The 18,339-nt window shown below is 36.4% G+C and overlaps 2 protein-coding genes across 3 annotated transcripts in view; one reads left to right on the top strand and one right to left on the bottom strand.

Annotated features, from left to right (window-relative positions):
* LOC113052260 (dedicator of cytokinesis protein 11) overlaps window positions 1–8,348 on the bottom strand; it is a 65,853-nt gene extending 57,505 nt beyond the window's left edge. The window contains exons 1-6 of one of the 2 annotated variants that reach the window (XM_026216676.1): window positions 8,136–8,348; window positions 2,530–2,646; window positions 2,214–2,303; window positions 1,979–2,061; window positions 1,834–1,894; window positions 226–324 (exon numbers count right to left, since the gene is read on the bottom strand). In XM_026216676.1, coding sequence (XP_026072461.1) covers window positions 226–324; window positions 1,834–1,894; window positions 1,979–2,061; window positions 2,214–2,303; window positions 2,530–2,646; window positions 8,136–8,237 — 552 coding nt within the window. In that variant the 5' untranslated portion in view covers window positions 8,238–8,348. The remainder of the gene's footprint in view (window positions 1–225; window positions 325–1,833; window positions 1,895–1,978; window positions 2,062–2,213; window positions 2,304–2,529; window positions 2,647–8,135) is intronic. The other variant, XM_026216675.1, reaches the window with a different exon arrangement.
* Window positions 8,349–12,638: 4,290 nt separating this feature from the next.
* LOC113052259 (small nuclear ribonucleoprotein F) lies at window positions 12,639–17,141 on the top strand. The gene is made up of 4 exons (XM_026216674.1): window positions 12,639–12,775; window positions 14,476–14,601; window positions 16,754–16,818; window positions 16,907–17,141. Exons 1-4 carry the CDS (start codon window positions 12,773–12,775, stop codon window positions 16,971–16,973), a joined length of 261 nt encoding a protein of 86 aa, XP_026072459.1. The 5' UTR covers window positions 12,639–12,772; the 3' UTR covers window positions 16,974–17,141.
* Window positions 17,142–18,339: the final 1,198 nt, after the last annotated feature.

Genomic DNA, 18,339 nt, shown 5'->3' with positions numbered 1-18,339 from the left:
CTGACTAAGGAGTAATGTGATTGAGCAAGTCATATAATGTATCCTTTATGCAAATACTTACTAGACATCATTTAGCGCAGCACTTTGTTAAGAGCAAAGTGTTTGTGTATGAGTGCATGTAATTGTAATTTCTCCAACAATCGGTCTTCAAACTGCATTGATCAGCAGATGTACAGTATATTAAGTCACAACGACTGCTGTAGCTCTGTTGATGATTCCACTAACCTTCATGGAGACCGACAGACTGCTGTTGTTGCTGCTGGCCTTCTGCAGCCAGCCCTGCTTCATTACACCTCCTCTCTGAGAGCAAAGAGATGATGAATCCTGAAACAGACACACACACACACCCACACAGAGTAAGAACTAATGAAGCAGATAGACTGATCTGAATACAAAGATCAATTCATTTCTACGCATGCAACCTTCTCTGCCCTAAAGATCATATGATCTGAATATGAACACTGTGCGTTCTGGTTTTACAAACATTCATGCAAATAAGCCACTTATCCCTCACATAGTAACTCAACATCACACACACATTAACACAATACAATAATGCACTTACTAGCACAGCTTATAAATGCTTTAAAAATGCTATGCATGTAACAGTAATATTAATATATGAGGTGATGAGAATGAGGTTGAATGTTTCACTAACAGTGACTATAAATGTGTGCATGTCCATGTGTGTGTGTGTTTGTGTGTGTGTTTCTGGTGTCCTTTATGAATGTGCTTTTCTCTAGCTCTCCACTGTAATATAATTGTCCAGATGCCCTTCTCCCCTCTTTCCTCCAGCATTTCTCATTCCCTTCCTCTCTTTCTGTCCTAACAGTTCCTCTGAGACTGATCAATTGCCTGCACACTGCGCTCCCTTTGAGTCACTCAGCGAATTGATTCAATTAAATGAACATGAGAGAGCAAGCAGGATGTATACATACGCTACCTAAATGTTCAAAAGTTTTGGGGAGTGGGGGTTATGTTTAAAAATAAAGTTTCTTACACCCACCAATGCTGCATTTATTACAGTAAATTTTATACAGTAAACTAATAAAAGTTATACCTTTTTATTATATTAATATATTTAAAAATAATTTACTGCTGAAATAAACATTTAAATAAAAGTATTTAAAATTTATAATATATATTGTGTTCCACATTAGAAAATAATGCATATAGGTTTGGAAAGACATATGATGAGTATATCTGAATTTTACGACTGAACAAGATATTGAATTCATTCTCATATTATTGTGTACATTTTGGCTTCATAGGCCTCTTGCTTTAAAAAAAAAAAGTTATTTTAGGTATTCAGAATAAGAACTTAGTGAATTATAAAGAAAAAGACTACACTATACATGTCTAAACATGAACATACACATAATCAAGACAGCAGTAGAGGTGTTCAGTCATGGCATGAATTTGTAGGCCAACCCGGAAGCCCTCACTAATTTCTAATGGGTTTTTAGAGCAGTGGTTTTTGATTAGGTCTGTGGTTTACATTCTGTTTTTGTGCTACGACATAAATTACACACAGCGTGTATGTCGAATGTGAATTTTGAAACTGCTGCTTGCTAACCAAATTGCTAACCATCTATATAAAGTCCCAAGACTCAAGTGTTTTATCTGTGATGAAATGGTTAAAAAAAATTATTTTAAAATGGACAAAAATGCTTTTTCTTTAGTCCTTTTAGTCCTTCTTTAGTCTGTTTTGACACTGCAAATAAGTGCAGAAAAGCTTTTTAAAGGAGAGAGAGAGAGAGAGATGAGAGAATATATTGAGACATTTGATATTCTACCCTCTGTTTTCCATCTGCAAACATTAATGTCTCTTACCTCCTCGCCCTCATCCACCTCAAACACTTGGTTGGGAAGCTTTTCCGTCTTCGTGCCTTTACTGCAAGACAGAAACAGTAGCTAAAGCCAAACTTTGAAAATAACACTGCAAAAGCTTTGGCAAAATATGCAAACTCTGACATACCAGGGCAGCGACCGGAAGTCTCCAGAGAAGGCCTCGTAATTATAGTTGATGACATGCCAGTTGGTGTTGTACATCTTAATGCACTGCCAAAGAGCGTGAGCATTGCTCAGTTACTCAATCACATGAGCTCAAACACATCAAAACATGAAAAAAAAGAGGAAAATCTGATCTCATATTTTATTAGTCTGGAAAGACGTAGTCTTCACTCTTATTTTGGCATTGAGAGGTTCTTTACCTGTTTGGCAAACAGGCTTTTTGCCTCGTTCTCAGCATTTTGAGGAACTGAATGAACAATAGTCCTCCTTTGACGTTGAATCTGTGCTTCCTAGAGAGCCAAATAGACAAACAAGATAGATAGATAGATAGAGAGAGAGAGAGAGAGAGAGAGAGACAGACAGACAGACAGACAGACAGATAGATAGATAGAACAACAGATAGAACAATAGACAGAAAGACAGATGAAAATTAGATTCATATGGTGGCTGCACAAGGATGAGGACTGTTGGAGTCAGACAATAAACATCAGGAAATGTGATTGTGAAGTGACTCACTGAAACATCATCAGCTGGCCACACCAGCAGGTCTCTCTGTGGATCACTGTGGATCTGAGCTTTCCTCTGAAACACCACATTCTCATAGTCCAGCGGCTCGATGATCTTCGGCTGCTCCTGCAAACACACAGGACTGATCAATGATTTTACACACAGCTGCGCTCACAAGGGCCTGTGATCATGTCTGGAGTCAGTGTTTGTGTCCCTCTTTATTGCTGCTACTAAACATACTAAAGCAATGCACACTGTTATTATTCAGATTTGCTTTATCTGTTGTGGTTATTAGTGTAGCTTTCACAGATTTGACCGCTTTGCCTGTGAATTTCTTAGTTCACTTCCCCTCTAACAACCTTTTTACAAAGCAAAAATCCGCCACAGGATTTCGGATTTCTTATTTTCAATGCTTTTGAGATTGATTCAGTGTTTTCTCATTTCAAGTTCCTTCTAAAACAGAATCACGTGTTAAAGCTGAAACACACACTCCTGGCTCAGCTGACATGCCTGTGTCATGCTCTGATCCTCAAAGACTTCAGCCACTCGGAGGAGAAAGTGTTTTCACCATAACAAACCATGTGGGATGGACAGAACACAAGGGCAGTGGACTAGATTCATCTTTTCACTCATGTTTCACAGTACGGGAATTACCAAACAGATGACTTTTCAGATGACTTGCCAGCAACTAGTGTTAGGAAACTTTTATGGCTTTAACCTTCTGCTGGAAATTTACTTTGAGCAGTTAGAGATATTAAGAGAGGAAGTTATAGTTTCATAACTATGTAAGGTTAAGACAGAAATGGGCAGGCTGTATCTTCTGTCCAGAGTTTGAGGCTGGGTAAAGCTGCTTATTGTTTCTAATCTTTAAAGCGCTTCAGCTTTGACAAGATCAGCAATACTCAGCCATGACTCATCTGAACACCTCTGCAAATGCATGATGCTCTTTTCCATGCAATTTAAGTGAATTGATGCCATGAACTTGAAAAGTTATTGAAACCTGACTGTAAACGTAGTGAATGACTTCAATTCATCTGTTGTTTGTCACATGGATGAGTTTCGGCGGACCGATTATACTGGAGCACCAACTAGCGTTCGCATATCACCGCAGCAGCACATCAAGCCTCAAGTATCACCTCAACGCAAAACATATAGCAGCTAGCGTGGACTTACACTTTATGTTGAACTGTGTATTATTTTGTTGGTGCAACAGTTTATGTTGAACTCTTTATTGTTTTGGCCAAGGTTGTTGAGAGTTGGACTTAGTATGTTATGGCCTCTGAAGCAACAGAGATGTTTTCTAATAGTCAGTGTTTCCAATGTTCTGAATGTAATTGACAGTATTGTGTTTTAATTAAAAAAAAACAAAAAAAAAAAACATTTACAGAAGGTTCCAGCACCTATAAGCTTCCTGAATTTCTGAAATGTACTATTTCTAAATTGTTTCTTAATATGCTATTGATACACTTCATGGCAAAAATTGCACTGGTCTGCTAGACTTGGTTGAACAAAAATAAACAATATTTTGTTGCTTAAGCTTATGTATTCAGTCATTATTCAATGGTATACTATAAATCCATGTGAAAAAAAATTACTTCTCACTGTTCTCAGGTCAAATATTTATATGTGATTAAAATGCGATTAATTTCGATTAATTAATTACAAAGCCTCTAATTAATTAGATTAATTTTTTTAATCGAGTCCCAGCCCTAGTCATAATGTTTTGGTGAATTAACCCGTGTGCATTACAAACAGGCCAGGACCATACTACAGTAACTTAAAAAAGTTTGGGGTCTGTAAGATTTTTTGGTCACACTTTATTTTAGGGTCCAGTTCTCACTATTAACTAACCATTAACTATGACTTTTGCCTCAATTAACGCCTTATGTGCTGCTTATTAATATTTTATAAGGTAGTTGTTAAGTTTAGGGTATTGGGTAAGATTATGGATGTTATGCATTATATGTACTTTATAAGCACTAATAAACTGCTAATAAGAAACTATTTATTAGTGTGAATTGGACCCTATACTAAAGTGTTACCGATTTTTTTATGTTCCTGAAAGAAGTCTCTTATGCTCAACAAGGCTGCATTTCTGTGATTAAAAACAGTTAAAACTAGGGATGTCCAGATCCGATCACGTGGTTTCAGACTCGAAATCGGAATCGGACGTTACCTCCCGATCAGGACTCGGATATGTATATAATAAAGGTGTGAATAAGTATAGATTTAAACTCAAAGAGACAGGATAGTCTGCGCATGATCTGGTGTTTTATTCGGACCCAGAATAAGGCGAGAGGAACATCACGGAGCGCTAAACACTCCTGCAGTGTGCGTTTCATTCATACTCGAAGCCGGAGGGCGCTCTCATGCAGAAAGTCATATCAGGAAAGGACAAAAGCATCCAGCTATCGCTGTATGAAAACAGTTATTTTCACAGAAAAACTGAAACTTTTGGAAACACAAAGACATTAATATATGGTTTTTCAATTCATCTCCAGCAGGTGATAAATAAAGTATATGAACAATGCAGTGCTGATTGACATGGCATTTGTAAATATAGAGACTATTCTACCTTATTATGTGATAACAATGTGTTTGTAGTATATAAACAAATCATTATTATGTGTTATCGTCCAGCAGTTATAGATTTCTAAGCCAATTAAAAGCTAGAAATTAGAGAGAAATTTAAGTTGCCTATACCACCAGTCAGAAGTTTTGGAACAGTAAACTTGTTAATGTTGTTTAAAGAAGGAAGTAACAGCTAAATCTGTCATACATCAGTGCTTCCTGTGTCTCTCAAGCACGTATGCATGAGGTGACAACCAATGCAAGTGTCTCAGCAGCAACTTCCTGTCATGTGTCACATCACATAGAAGCAAAAAAATAACCACAGCCAGCTCAGCTACAACAGAAACAGAGCATGTGTTTCAGCACAGTTCTGCTGGCGTGTGGCTGCTTTCTCTCTCAACTGCCCTTTCAAACTAAATTATACCAACTTCCCCAATCCAAATCCTGTCCTTAATCACTGTATCCAGGTGTTAAGATCTCAGAGCCAAGATTTTGCCACATAACATTGTAGGACAAGTTTTCTACAGCCAAAAAACCCCACAAGGCCTCAGATCGTTTCAAAAAAGCACCATCAACGTCAACCCTGTTGAGGAACTGAAGAAAAAGAAGAGTCACAGGCCAACAAACCACAGCTTGAGGTAAAGGGAAACATGAGCCAATTTACTGCTCGCTCACAAGCCGATGGGCGTTGGCACCCCACGCATTTCAGTCAAGTTATTTCCGTATAAACGCAACATGAACATGTGAAAGACGGCTGACTTAAATCTGTACAGAAACTGTGACCGGTCTCTAGAGCTGATCTCTTTTTGTATCATTACAGGGTTTATCTCGTCTTGTAAATCTTGTGGAGGATCTGTGGATCAATGAGCATTTAAGGCCCATCATTTGAAAAGCATCTTGAAATATTGATATCCAGTGAGTTCTGTGTAGAAAACACAGTTTAAAATATTGCAAGTAAATATCGTGAAACCCAACTTTCTGCAGCTTGACCACAGCTGTCCCATATTTAAAGTCAATATGATTTGTTATTTGCTAAAACGGTGTCTAAGCAGCTATTTGTAGTTTGCATTATCAAATGGAAATGGAGAGTCATTCCGGAGGAAGAGTAAGTTAAGACAATATGTTTAGAATATAAAGAAAAAGACATTATTTTTCTTCTTTGAAATCATTTGCACTAATGAGTCCCTTACAATAAGATGCATTTATAAAGTACAAATGTCCATTTATAAAGTAAACAGGGTCAGTTTTGGCTTTTAAGAGTTGAATGCCCATTAATGGATTGCCACAATAATGAGTCCTAAAACCCAGAAATGAATCTATTGGTTATACGAATGGGATTTTGGTTTAATGCATAAAATAAGGACTCTGCTTAACACAAGTTCTACTACATTAAATACATCAGTAATACCACACTGATTTTTACGTGTCTTGAAAAAGGTGGTTGCTAAACACTGACTAAATGAGCAGAGGTTGTCAGGGACATTAAACATCATCACACAGAGCAAGAAAATTCCTGTATTTACATGTCCACTTTTATGGCCTCATTGTGTTTATACTTGTGCTCTTGCAAACTATTCTAACTCACACTTTCCAACTCGATGGTGTCGTCAGCCTATAGCCTACCTTTAGCTTTCTACTTCTGTTTTAGACTTCAAAATTCACGATAGTTGTGTTCATTTGTGAAGATTATCTTTGATCACAAGTGCTCGTTTTCTGCAATTATCCAAGTCAATGGAAAACTCCAATTAGCTTTTTGTTGAGGCAACCAGGGTAATGGAAACTTCTCCAGTTTCAAACATACTCCAAAATATGCATAAAGTTCACTTTTATATAATATTAAGAGCAAAAACCTTGATGACTTCCTGCACTACACACATCGTCCAATCAAATGATTGCTTGAATAAGAATGTCCCTCCCCTCAATACTTACTTGACACTGACTAGGCTGCTTACAAAAATAAGGGACGAGGCCTTCAATATTTCCCACCAAAATTTCCAGTAAGACAAACGTCAGTTCTCAGAGATCTTAAATCAATTCCATTGAGTAACACAATTATTAACACCAATCACCAATAATAACAATAAAGGTCGCTCATATCATCATATTGGCCAAATTTGTTCAATAGCACAATATGAGTAAGAGGAGAAGAGGAAAGAGGAGACAAACACTTTTATTCAGTGTGACACAGGAAGTATAGCTGAGCAGCCTGAGGGTAATCTCAAGGGATATACTCCATAGTGTGCCATTTGTTGTCTGTGTCCCTGGAAACAACAATCAAACTGACAATCATAGGCCTTAATTCATAGCACTTGTAGAAAATCACCGGCTAATGACATACTTCCTGCTAAAAATATAATTTCTCAGCACCAAGCATTCATAAGAGGCATTAGTAGTGCTGAGAAATGAGAGAAATTCTCTCTAATGCCACATTTCTGTTCTCCATCTCTGATCATTCATTTCTCAACCGTGCAATAAAGGCAAAAAGAAAAGCATGGGCGCTGCTCTTGGACTGATGAATGAGCACATGCTGCACATGACTCCTTACACAAAGGCATAGGATGCTCCATGTGGATCCAGCAGGAGCTACAGAACAATGTCTTTCCTATTAGGAAACGACCAGGATCACCTAAATGCTGGAATAGATTCCTAATTGTGTATTTAAATCAATGCATATCTCAGTGTTTTATGCACAAGGTTTCAACTGATGTCTATGTGATGTGTACGACAGATGTTGAAGCTGTGCTGCCAGGAAAGCGCGAGACGTTATGCCTTAGCAGTCTAGTGCGTGTTTAAAAAATAATTCCAACGCCGCTTGCAAGAAACAAAAATGACTATAACAAATACCTGACAGATTGTATGCATAAACGAGGTCTAATAATAAACGAAAACTGTATTGAAATCAAGTGAGCTGACTACCTAGACAGAATGCACGCGCATGTGATGTCAAAAAAACGCCGCCGCCCTAGATAGGTAGTTCACTACGTGTTGAGACAGCCTCACAGATGAACTGGCCAAAGAGAGAGAGACGCTCTTGAGTTACTAACCACAATTATCGAAGTCCTCACCGCCTCCGACACACTTTGTCTGAGCTCCGCAGCTGTTCCGGGTTTACTCAACCTTTTTGTGAATTTTCTTACTTCGGACATGTTTTTCCCTTTTTAGTTTGACTGAAAAAGAAACTCCATCAAAGTCCTCATAGCGGAAATCGACATCTCGGTACGCCAATCTGCGCATCTGACAGAAGAGCAGATGGGAGAGGGGAGGGGCCTCGTGGACCAGCGTTAGCTCCGCCCATCATTGACTGTTTCAGCAGAGGAAGTCGTCACAGTTGGCTTAACTTATAAAATAAAATCTTATTAAAGAGCAGTGAATGGGAAAGTATGTTTTATTTGTTTGTTTGTTTTTTTTCACTTATGACATGTCATTCCATTAGAAATACTATTTCATTAATTAATTACTGTTACTAGGAAGTTCAGTATTCATAAATAAAAAGTACGGAAATTATAAACCATTGTTTTTTTTATTTTGAAACCAGAAATTAAGCAATACCTAAAATCGGTTTACAATCTGATAACGAAGAAAGCTGTTAAGTGTATTAATGTATGTAAACATTTCCATATTTTTATGTAATTTTTTTTGTCCATTGTAATTTTGTATTTCTTTTTAGATAGATAGATAGATAGATAGATAGATAGATAGATAGATAGATAGATAGATAGATAGATAGATAGATAGATCAGTGGTGTTAACTGATTTTTAACTTTTTTTATGTATTATAATACAAATAATAGTGCTATAAATGTACATACATTAAAAAAAATACAAATATGGAAACATTTAGAAGATTTACGATGCTGGTGACCATTAAACGCGTCATCACAGTTTTGTGAAAAGGGTCCATTGAGCAATCCCTGGTTTAGAATAGATAAAGTTATAGTTTCTTATTTTAGATTTAGAGAGATTATAGGTTATCTTACTCACTTTTAATTTTAAGTTAAATAATGTGGTTTGTAAATAAATAGTTATGTGTTTTCATTACAAAGTGAAAGTCTAAAATTCTAGCTAACCTGGGTTTCCCCAATTCTTTCAACAAAAAAATCAGCATGTTTCATACCTGAATTCGTATTCTTGTGAATATAAATATGCATTATGATCATAGGCTGACACCTTGTGGTCTTGGCTGGTATTAAAATGCACACATTAATGCCACAAACGGAAGAAAAGGCATATCAATCATATAAGATCGTTTTTAGGTTTAAAATAGTGACATAATTTCTTATGGCTATATTGCATATATGCAGTGTATTTTTATGTGTACAAAATGCATGCTATATACAAGCTTAGCTATAGATATAAAAAACTACACACACACACACACACACACACACACACACACACACACTCTCAAACTCAAAGTTGGGGTCACTAGGGGTTTCGGAAAACTTCCAGGGGGCCCCCAATGGCTCTTAAAATGATATCATTTTAATTATATCCACATAATCCTAAATAACATTAAACCATCATATTCATGAGTTTATTCAAGTTAATTTATTATTAACAGAAGTACATATCAATTAAGGAGGCCTTCTATTGGGGCCCCTTCTAATATTGGGGGCCTCAAAGCAAAATAAACTTGAGAACCACCGTTTTAAAGCATTAGTATGATTCAGAACATGAAGCATGCAAAATAAAGGCTAAGTTGACATGTGCCATGAAAGATGTATTTTAAACTTCTCTCTGTGTCTCTAGGTCTTTCAGCTTACATTTGGTTTTCAGAAGCTGATGAAATTTTCGGCTGAAGCTGGGCCTCCATGGCTTCACAATACTCTTCATATTAACCATAGGATTAACTTTTTTCACATCCTTGTGTCCAACCACAAGATATTCCATTCCTACAGCAAAGAAAAGCAGCCCTATCATCAACAAAATTATCAAATTAGCCTAATTTAAAAAAACATGCATGGTGCTAATTCAGCTTTCATTTAATTTGATAATACTTTCATCTAAACAAGGTTCTCTGAGGTCCATTTAGCACATAGTATTGATAGTATACTGATAGTATTTAAATCCATTCCACAGAATTCAGTTTGTGTACCACACAATTAAAGCAACACTAATCGAAAGGCTGTGAGTTCGAGTCTCGGGCCGGCAGGAATTGTGGGTGGGGGGAGTGCATGTACAGTTCTCTCTCCACCTTCAATACCACGACTTAGGTGCCCTTGAGCAAGGCATCGAACCCCTAACTGCTCCCCGGGTGCTGCAGCATAAATGGCTGCCCACTGCTCCGGGTGTGTGTTCACAGTGTGTGGGTGTGTGTTCACTGCTCTTTGTGTGTGCACTTCGGATGGGTTAAATGCAGAGCACAAATTCTGAGTATACTTGGCTGAATATCACGTCACTTTCATTTTGGGGTGGAGTATCCCTTTAAAAAGATCATCATCATTATTACTCACTCACCTCCAAATCCAGCTGTAGAGTTTCTATGGAATTTTCTCTCTATGGCCGAGCCAAACTGGGAAATTGTCTGTACAGGACGACCGACTGCCGGTTTTACCATGTGCTTTGATCATTATTTTCACTAATTTTATATTCAGTTAGGCTATTATTACATGTAAGTTTGTCTTAATGCCCCATATAATGATTTATGTGTAATAGTTTATAAAAAATAAAGTTTCCAAAAGGGGAAATTTGAAGCAATATTTTAAAATAACCATGTCTGGTTCCTCGAATAACCTTTTAGTGAGCCGTTCTCAAAAGAATATTTTTTTTTTAGTGTGAATAACATTCTGAAGAGCACAAAACAATAGTTTTTTTCCTCTATAAAGAGCATTTTATAGAATGGAGAAATTCCACATGAAACCATCAATGTCAATAAAGAACCTTTATTTTTAAGCGGGTAGGTAATATAGGCCTTGAAAATGCCTGAAAATGACAAATATACAGGCAAGGTTTATTATCAGGTGTTATAGTGTAATAAGGCAAGCTGTCATTTAACAAAGCAATGTAGAAAAAAAAGTAAGGTTATGATTATAAAGATCATTCAAGAAAGTGAAAGTGAAAGTGAGTGAAAGTGAAGTGACATTCAGCCAAGTATGGTGACCCATACTCAGAATTTGTGCTCTGCATTTAACCCATCCGAAATGCACACACACAGAGCAGTGAACACACACACACACACACTGTGAGCACACACCCGGAGCAGTGGGCAGCCATTTATGCTGCGGCACCGGGGGAGCAGTTGGGGGTTCGATGCCTTGCTCAAGGGCACCTAAGTCGTGGTATTGAAGGTGGAGAGAGAACTGTACATGCACTCGCCCCACCCACAATTCCGTCCGACCCAAGACTAGAACCCACAACCCTTCGAGTGGGAGTCCAACCCTCTAACCATTAGGCCACGACTTCAAATGTTATAATTAGCATAATGTAATTCTTCATTCTGTGATTTTGAACGTTGTCATAAACAATGTTTCATTCAGCATTCTGATGTCATAAATGACAATGTTTCATAATATTCTGTTTATCCGTTTTATTGATCAACATATTACTGATAGTCAGAAAGTTATTGGATGATGCTGGTTTGAACTGGTTCCAAATTATGATGAAATTCCTATAACCTGGGGCGTGTCTGCGTGGTGGCAAGGGGTGGCAGATGCCCCCCTACCAGATGTCTTGCAAAAGGCTTGTTTTTTTTTTAGTAAATTTCTGACTGCATAATTTCTTCTCCTCTTTATACTTAATTTTAAGTGGTTTCTATAGTGTGATCTTAATGGCCATAAATGTCGAGATCTCATAACATTCCGCAATCCATCTAATGCATGAGCACTACTTGCAAGCATATTTCCTTCACTCACACAAAGCTGGATGTGTGCTTTTAATTATACATTGTTATTTTTATGAACATGCTCTGCTCTCACTCAGAATAGAGATATTGCGTGTACAGACTAGAACGTGGCCTTCGCATCACTGAAGAAGACTAGCTAATTCAGGTGAAGAGTAGGCTTTTCTCACTAAATGGAAGCATGCTGATTATAGTCAGCTTTCTCTAGATATTTATTTTATTTATACTTATTTAGTGTGTTATTAAGTGCTTTAATTGTTGATAAAATAATTTTATAAATGTAGTGCATTTGTATTTAATGTACATTTTCACATATTTTGTCATAATTTTCGGTCTATATATATCTACCTCCTTTCAGGCGATAGACCTAGTAAACAGTCTCTTGGCATATATATAATCCACCCTGTCAGACATGTAAACATTTCAAACATGGCCTCTTTTGAATAAATGGTTAGGAAATACAAAAATCTGCAGAACAAGTCTTTAGATAGACAGGATGAGTCTTACTGTGCAAGATCTAACTGCATGCATCTTATTTATTCATTTTTTTTTTTGTAATGTAGGCATTAAGAAATGCACGTAAGACAAAAATATTTAAACCCAAAGGTTTCTATTTCATTTCAGAATACCCATCCAGGCCAACTGTGATTACATGGTGCTATTACACGCCAGAGCTGCATGTGGCGCTGTGAGGCGTCGCGCGCTTCTCTCCCGCTTCTCTCCCGCCTGAGGTCAAAGTGCGCTCGTAGTCAATCGGCGGCAAGCGTGCGAGTGTGTTGCTGTAGCCTATGCTATTTAATTAAACGATTTTTTCTTCCGAAACACTATTTTGTCAGTCTAATCATGGTAAGTTCAACAAACACTTTTACTTTTGGCCTAATATTGGAGGTTTTGTAAAAAGAGCGAGGTGGTTTTCATTCATGAGTGAACTGATAACGCGCTGCGTATTAGCATCTGGAGCGTAGATTGGACGTTGTTTTCAGTAACGTAGTAATCAGTGTTCTGTTAATTACTGATATTAGTGTTTCCACTTGTTCTGTTACAGCCTGGTCAGCTGCATACCTAACGTACATAGTGTTTCAAATGCTGTCTGTGTAGAAAGCTCGCTTGGTTTCTTTGAGAGAAAATCTTAAGGGTCCGTGTATTGTATTTCTCTGTTCGTTTCATAACTAATTCTAGAGGAATCCTACAAGAATACCATAAAACGGTTAACTAAAGTTCATATTCGGAAGGAACTTATTCTCATAAGAATAAAATTGTATAGTATATAGTATAATATTCATAAGAACCCTGTATTTAATTGCAATGATGTATTTATCCTTGACAGTTAATTGTTTTATATATATATATATATATATATATATATATATATATATATATATATATATATAAAATATTATATATATATATATATATATATATATATATAAATTTTTTTTTTTTTTGCATTATTATTAATTATTAATAATTTTACCCTATCGAGGACTGAGTTTTACTTGGGAATATGATAGAAAAGTTCAGATTTTGCTTTATGTCGGAATTCTATGTAAGAATTTATATTGAAATATTTTAAGGTTGATTCCAAATTATATGAAATTTAATTTATATATATATATTGTTTATTCATTTATTTTTATTTTTATTTTTTAAGCCTTAAAGGGGTTATATGATGCTGCTAAAAATAGCTTTATTTTATTTTGTTTAATGCAATGTGTTTATGTGGTTTAAGGTTTAAAAAACACATTATTTTCCACATACTGTACAATATTGTTTCTCCTCTTATGTCCCGCCTTTCTGAAATGCTCGATTTTTACATAGCTCTTCATTCTGAAAAGCGAGGTGTGCTCTGATTGGCCAGCCTGTCCAGTGCGTTGTGATTGGGTGAATACTTCGTGTGACAAATGTTTCACCACTTAATATACTGTGATGCGTCTCCCAGCAGGACGGGACTCAGTCCAGCTGCTCGTGCACATCCGATCATCGGATCTCTTTTAGCAGTTCAGTCAATGTACTGTTAGGGGTAACTAAATAACATGGGATATTATTTTAATTCATGTCAGGCATGTTTATAAACCGAAAAACTTAAGTAATTTGTGGATTAGTGTGTACTGGAGACACGAACCATTTCGAATGATTCAGTTCGATTTGGTAAACTGGTTTGACGTGTCCTGTTTTGGAAGGGCTAACAAGTAGTTTTGCTTTCACAACGAAACACACAGTGACTCTAAAACATGGCGCCAGTGGGAAAAAAAAAGAGAATAAAAGTTACACCTTCTTTCTTTGCATGAACATTTGGCCGGCGTTATGCAAATCTTCCCACAGAGTGACATAGACGTGGGGGCGTGTAAAAATGAGACATTTTAGGGGTGTGTGGTTTACTCTTAAATTTTATAAAGAATATCTCTTTGAATTCGAAACTTTAGTCTTTGCAACTTTACAGATCTTCTTCAGGCACCAAGAGCTTGTAACACTCCAAAGAGAAAGGAAAAATGTTAAATCGCATCATGTGACCGCTTATATATCTAACACTGAACTCTTTTCTGCAGAGTTTGCCGCTGAACCCCAAGCCCTTTCTGAACGGTCTCACGGGAAAACCTGTGATGGTGAAGCTGAAGTGGGGCATGGAGTACAAGGGCTACCTGGTGTCCGTGGACGGCTACATGAACATGCAGGTATGTCTCATAATTCACGTTTATAAATCTGTAAGTCATTGATGCTGGTGTTTTTATCTGCTACATACAATATCAATAGCAAAGTAGCGGGTCACAACATGCATGATATCCAGTTAAATTTAAATCTATGCTCACATCTGTGTTTATATTGAATATTATAGGTTAAAGCTGCAGTCTGTAACTTTTTAAAAATGATCCAATATTTGAGCAAGTGCATGCATAACCAGCCAGTGTTGGAAACTGTCACCTTACGTGTATTTTAAAGACAACCAGTTTGATGGGAGAATAGTTTGCCTTTTGGGTTAATTTCTTAATATGAAATTTGAATGATGCAATAATTAGTGATTAGATTGTACAGAAATTGAAATCTACATGCTAATACACACTATACTCCTAGTCAAACAAGGCGGATGTTGTTAAAATTAATAATTTGGGAATAAAGTATAACAATAATAATTAGCAGGGTTTGATGTGATATGAGCTAATTGATCGTTAGATTAAATTACCTTTGGTAGCATGATTTATTGTAATGCTTTCTTGTAATGCTGAAATGCAGAATAAAGTGTGGCAGACTTCAGATGACAATATATGGGGAAAATTCTTATTTGGATCATATATTCAAGCACTTAGGGTATGAGTCTGTGATCACGAAAAAACAGTGAATATTCAGACCGGTGACTGACCGCTACACGTTCACCTCAAAACAGATTCTTCCTCACTGGATCACAACCAATGCATGGAATACAGGTGCATCAAAAAAAATTGAATATCATGGAAAAGTACTTTATTTTTTGTAATTGAATTTAAAAAAAGATAACTTTCTTATATTCGAGATTCATTGCACACAAATATGCAACTTAAATATTTCAAGAGTTTTGTTTTAGTTCTGATTGTTAAAACAGATGGTTACAACTTAGGGAAATAAAAAATACAGCATCTCAAAATTTAGAATATTTTCTCAAAGATAAATAAAAAAACAGAAATGTTCAAGATCTCCAAAGCAGGTTTAATTATGCACTCAATACTTGGTTGGGGCTCCTTTTGCACGGTGTGGCATGGAGGTGATCAGCCTATGGCACTGCTGAGGAGTTATTGAAGCTCAAGTTGCTTTGATAGCGGCCTTCAGATCCTCTGTATTGTTTGTCAGATATTACTTATTTCCCTCTTCACAATACCCCATAGATGCTGCAAAATGAAATCAGCATCTCCATAAAGCTTGTCAAAAGATGGAAGCATAAAGTGCTCCCAAATCTCCTGGTAGATGGCTGCAATGACTTTGGACTTGATAAAACAAAATGGACCAACACCAGCAGACGTCACGACACCTAAATCATCACTGACTTCAGAAACTTCACACTGGACTTCAAGCAGCTTGGATTCTGTGCCTCTCCAGTCTTCCTCCAGACTCCAGACCTTGATTTCCAAATATATATATTTTTTTTCTTGTTCAGGAGTGGCTTGGTTCTAGGAATGTAACAGCTGTAGCCCTTTTCCTGAAGACGTCTGAGTGTGGTGACTCTTGATGCGCTGACTATGGCTTCAGTCCACTCCTTGTGAAGCCCTCCCAAGTTCTTGAATCGGCTTTTCCTAACAATCTTCTCAAGGTTGTGGTCATCCTTGTTGCTTGTGCAACTTTTTCCTTAGTCAACTCTCTATGAATATATTTTGATACAGCACTCTGTAAACAGCCAGCCCTTTTAGCAATGACCTTATGTGGCTTACCCTCCTTGTGTTGGATGTTGATGATTGTCTTCTGGACAACTGTCAAGTATGTAATCTTTCCCATAATTGTAGTTGCATGTTCTTAATAGCCCAAGAGATACCCAGTATTTATACTCAAAATTAATCAAACTGATCAAGCTCAAAATGGAATATTCGTAACCATCAGAATTAAAAAAATTAAAAAAACTCTTGAAATATTTCAGTTTGTGTTCAATAAATATAAGAAATGTTGCTTTTTTTAATTAAATGACAAAAAATAAAAACCTTTCCCATGATATTCATATTATTTGAGATGCACCTACATAATTCTGCAAGGAACTGCAATTCCAGGTTTTCAAACATTGAAGGCGACAAAGAGGCGAAATTCAAGCAAAACATGGTCAGTAGTCCATATGGGTCAACTGAGCTTTGTTTCTCTGATTATTTCTAGCTGGCCAACACAGAAGAATATGTGGATGGAGCGTTAGCAGGTCATCTTGGTGAGGTGCTCATCAGGTAAAGTTTTCATATGAAACTCAATTTACAACTCAGAAAATGAATTCTTAGTTTTGAATGATAATGATTTTGTTTCCTTTTTCTGAAGGTGTAATAATGTTTTGTACATAAGAGGAGTAGAAGAAGAGGAAGAAGACGGCGAGATGAGAGAATGAAGAGTGACTTGATTTCTGTTTCTAATCGGATTGGATGATTTATTGGTTATTTTGCAGTTTGTCTCAGTTTTATGTCTCTTTTTGTAAAATTGTTAGTTATTTTTTACACTGTAAAAGTTATTGATGGCACAATGACAAATAAATTGTGCTGTTTGTCTGTTTTTGCTGTCATTCTTTGGCTGGCTGTAATATTTAATGTCCACATTAAATTAAAATGCACCCTATTTACTTACTGCAACAATTCATAAGTGCATGTTATCCAGTTAAATGCAGATTGACAAGAAATAAGTCCCAACTTGTGCCATTTTCATTATCAATGATTATGAGGTTTCAATTGAGAATAGGTCACATTAGTAAAGTGGTTCATGAATGCTGAAGTTCACTTTAAGAGTCTATTCAACGTACCTTTCTAATTTTCTAAATCATCAATTTGAATTAATTATCAGTTACATTTCTAATTAAAGTAAACTAAACATGTATTAATGTTTTATTTCAATATTAATTTAGCCTATACAGTTAGGTATTAACCTTTCTGACGATGTAAAATTACATTATGTTCCCCAGTAATCACTCCTGCTGTTTTAAATAAACTAATACATTAGATTTTAGACCGATTTGTTCTGGGAAATTACACAGACAAGTAGTAGATAGACTTCTTACTTTTATGCATATGATAAAGGTTTTAGGATGTGTTCAAACCTAACTAGTGCAATCAAAGTTTCAGACTTTTAGTCAAGAATACAACACAAGTGGTCTTAGTTTGTAGAAATGGTGAAAGCTATCTTACCAGAGATGGGATGCAGACACTGGCTGTCGTTGTGTGCTGATTGGAAAGTTAATCTTCACTTATACATTGTGTGATGAATTCAGCACGTAAATAAACATTTCAAAAACTTTAATTTTCATTAGCATATCTTATATGTCATATTTATTGTATCTTTGTGGACAATAAATTTCTTGTAGCGCAATTACTGTAGCTACGTGTATATGTGGGCAAAGATGTCCAAAGAAATGTGAAAAATATCCCTCAGTATATATTATATGCCTGATGCATAAAGTTTCAGTGTGTGTCATTTACCTGTGCAGTAAACCTGGGTCAGCGATGTGTTGATGATATATTCAAAACCAACACCACTGGAAAAAAAAAAATTATATATATATATATCATATTATGGTTTGTCTGTAATAAAAAGAAAATCAAGTGACTTGACTAGATGAGGCTTTGAATGTCAGGCTGTGATGTGGAGAAAAGCTTGATCATGACTGGTTTGTCTGATGTTCTTTCTGCCAGCTGAAGCCAACGATACTCCTGGATTTCTGACCTTTGCCCATCTGCAAGGGGAAATGTTCTCAGTCTTCTGCCTAA

This window comes from Carassius auratus, chromosome 32, assembly GCF_003368295.1.
Source record: "Carassius auratus strain Wakin chromosome 32, ASM336829v1, whole genome shotgun sequence".
Classification (NCBI taxonomy): domain Eukaryota; kingdom Metazoa; phylum Chordata; class Actinopteri; order Cypriniformes; family Cyprinidae; genus Carassius; species Carassius auratus.
The sequence above is the reverse complement of the archived record's forward strand: the minus strand, read 5'-3'. Positions and strand labels throughout refer to the sequence as shown.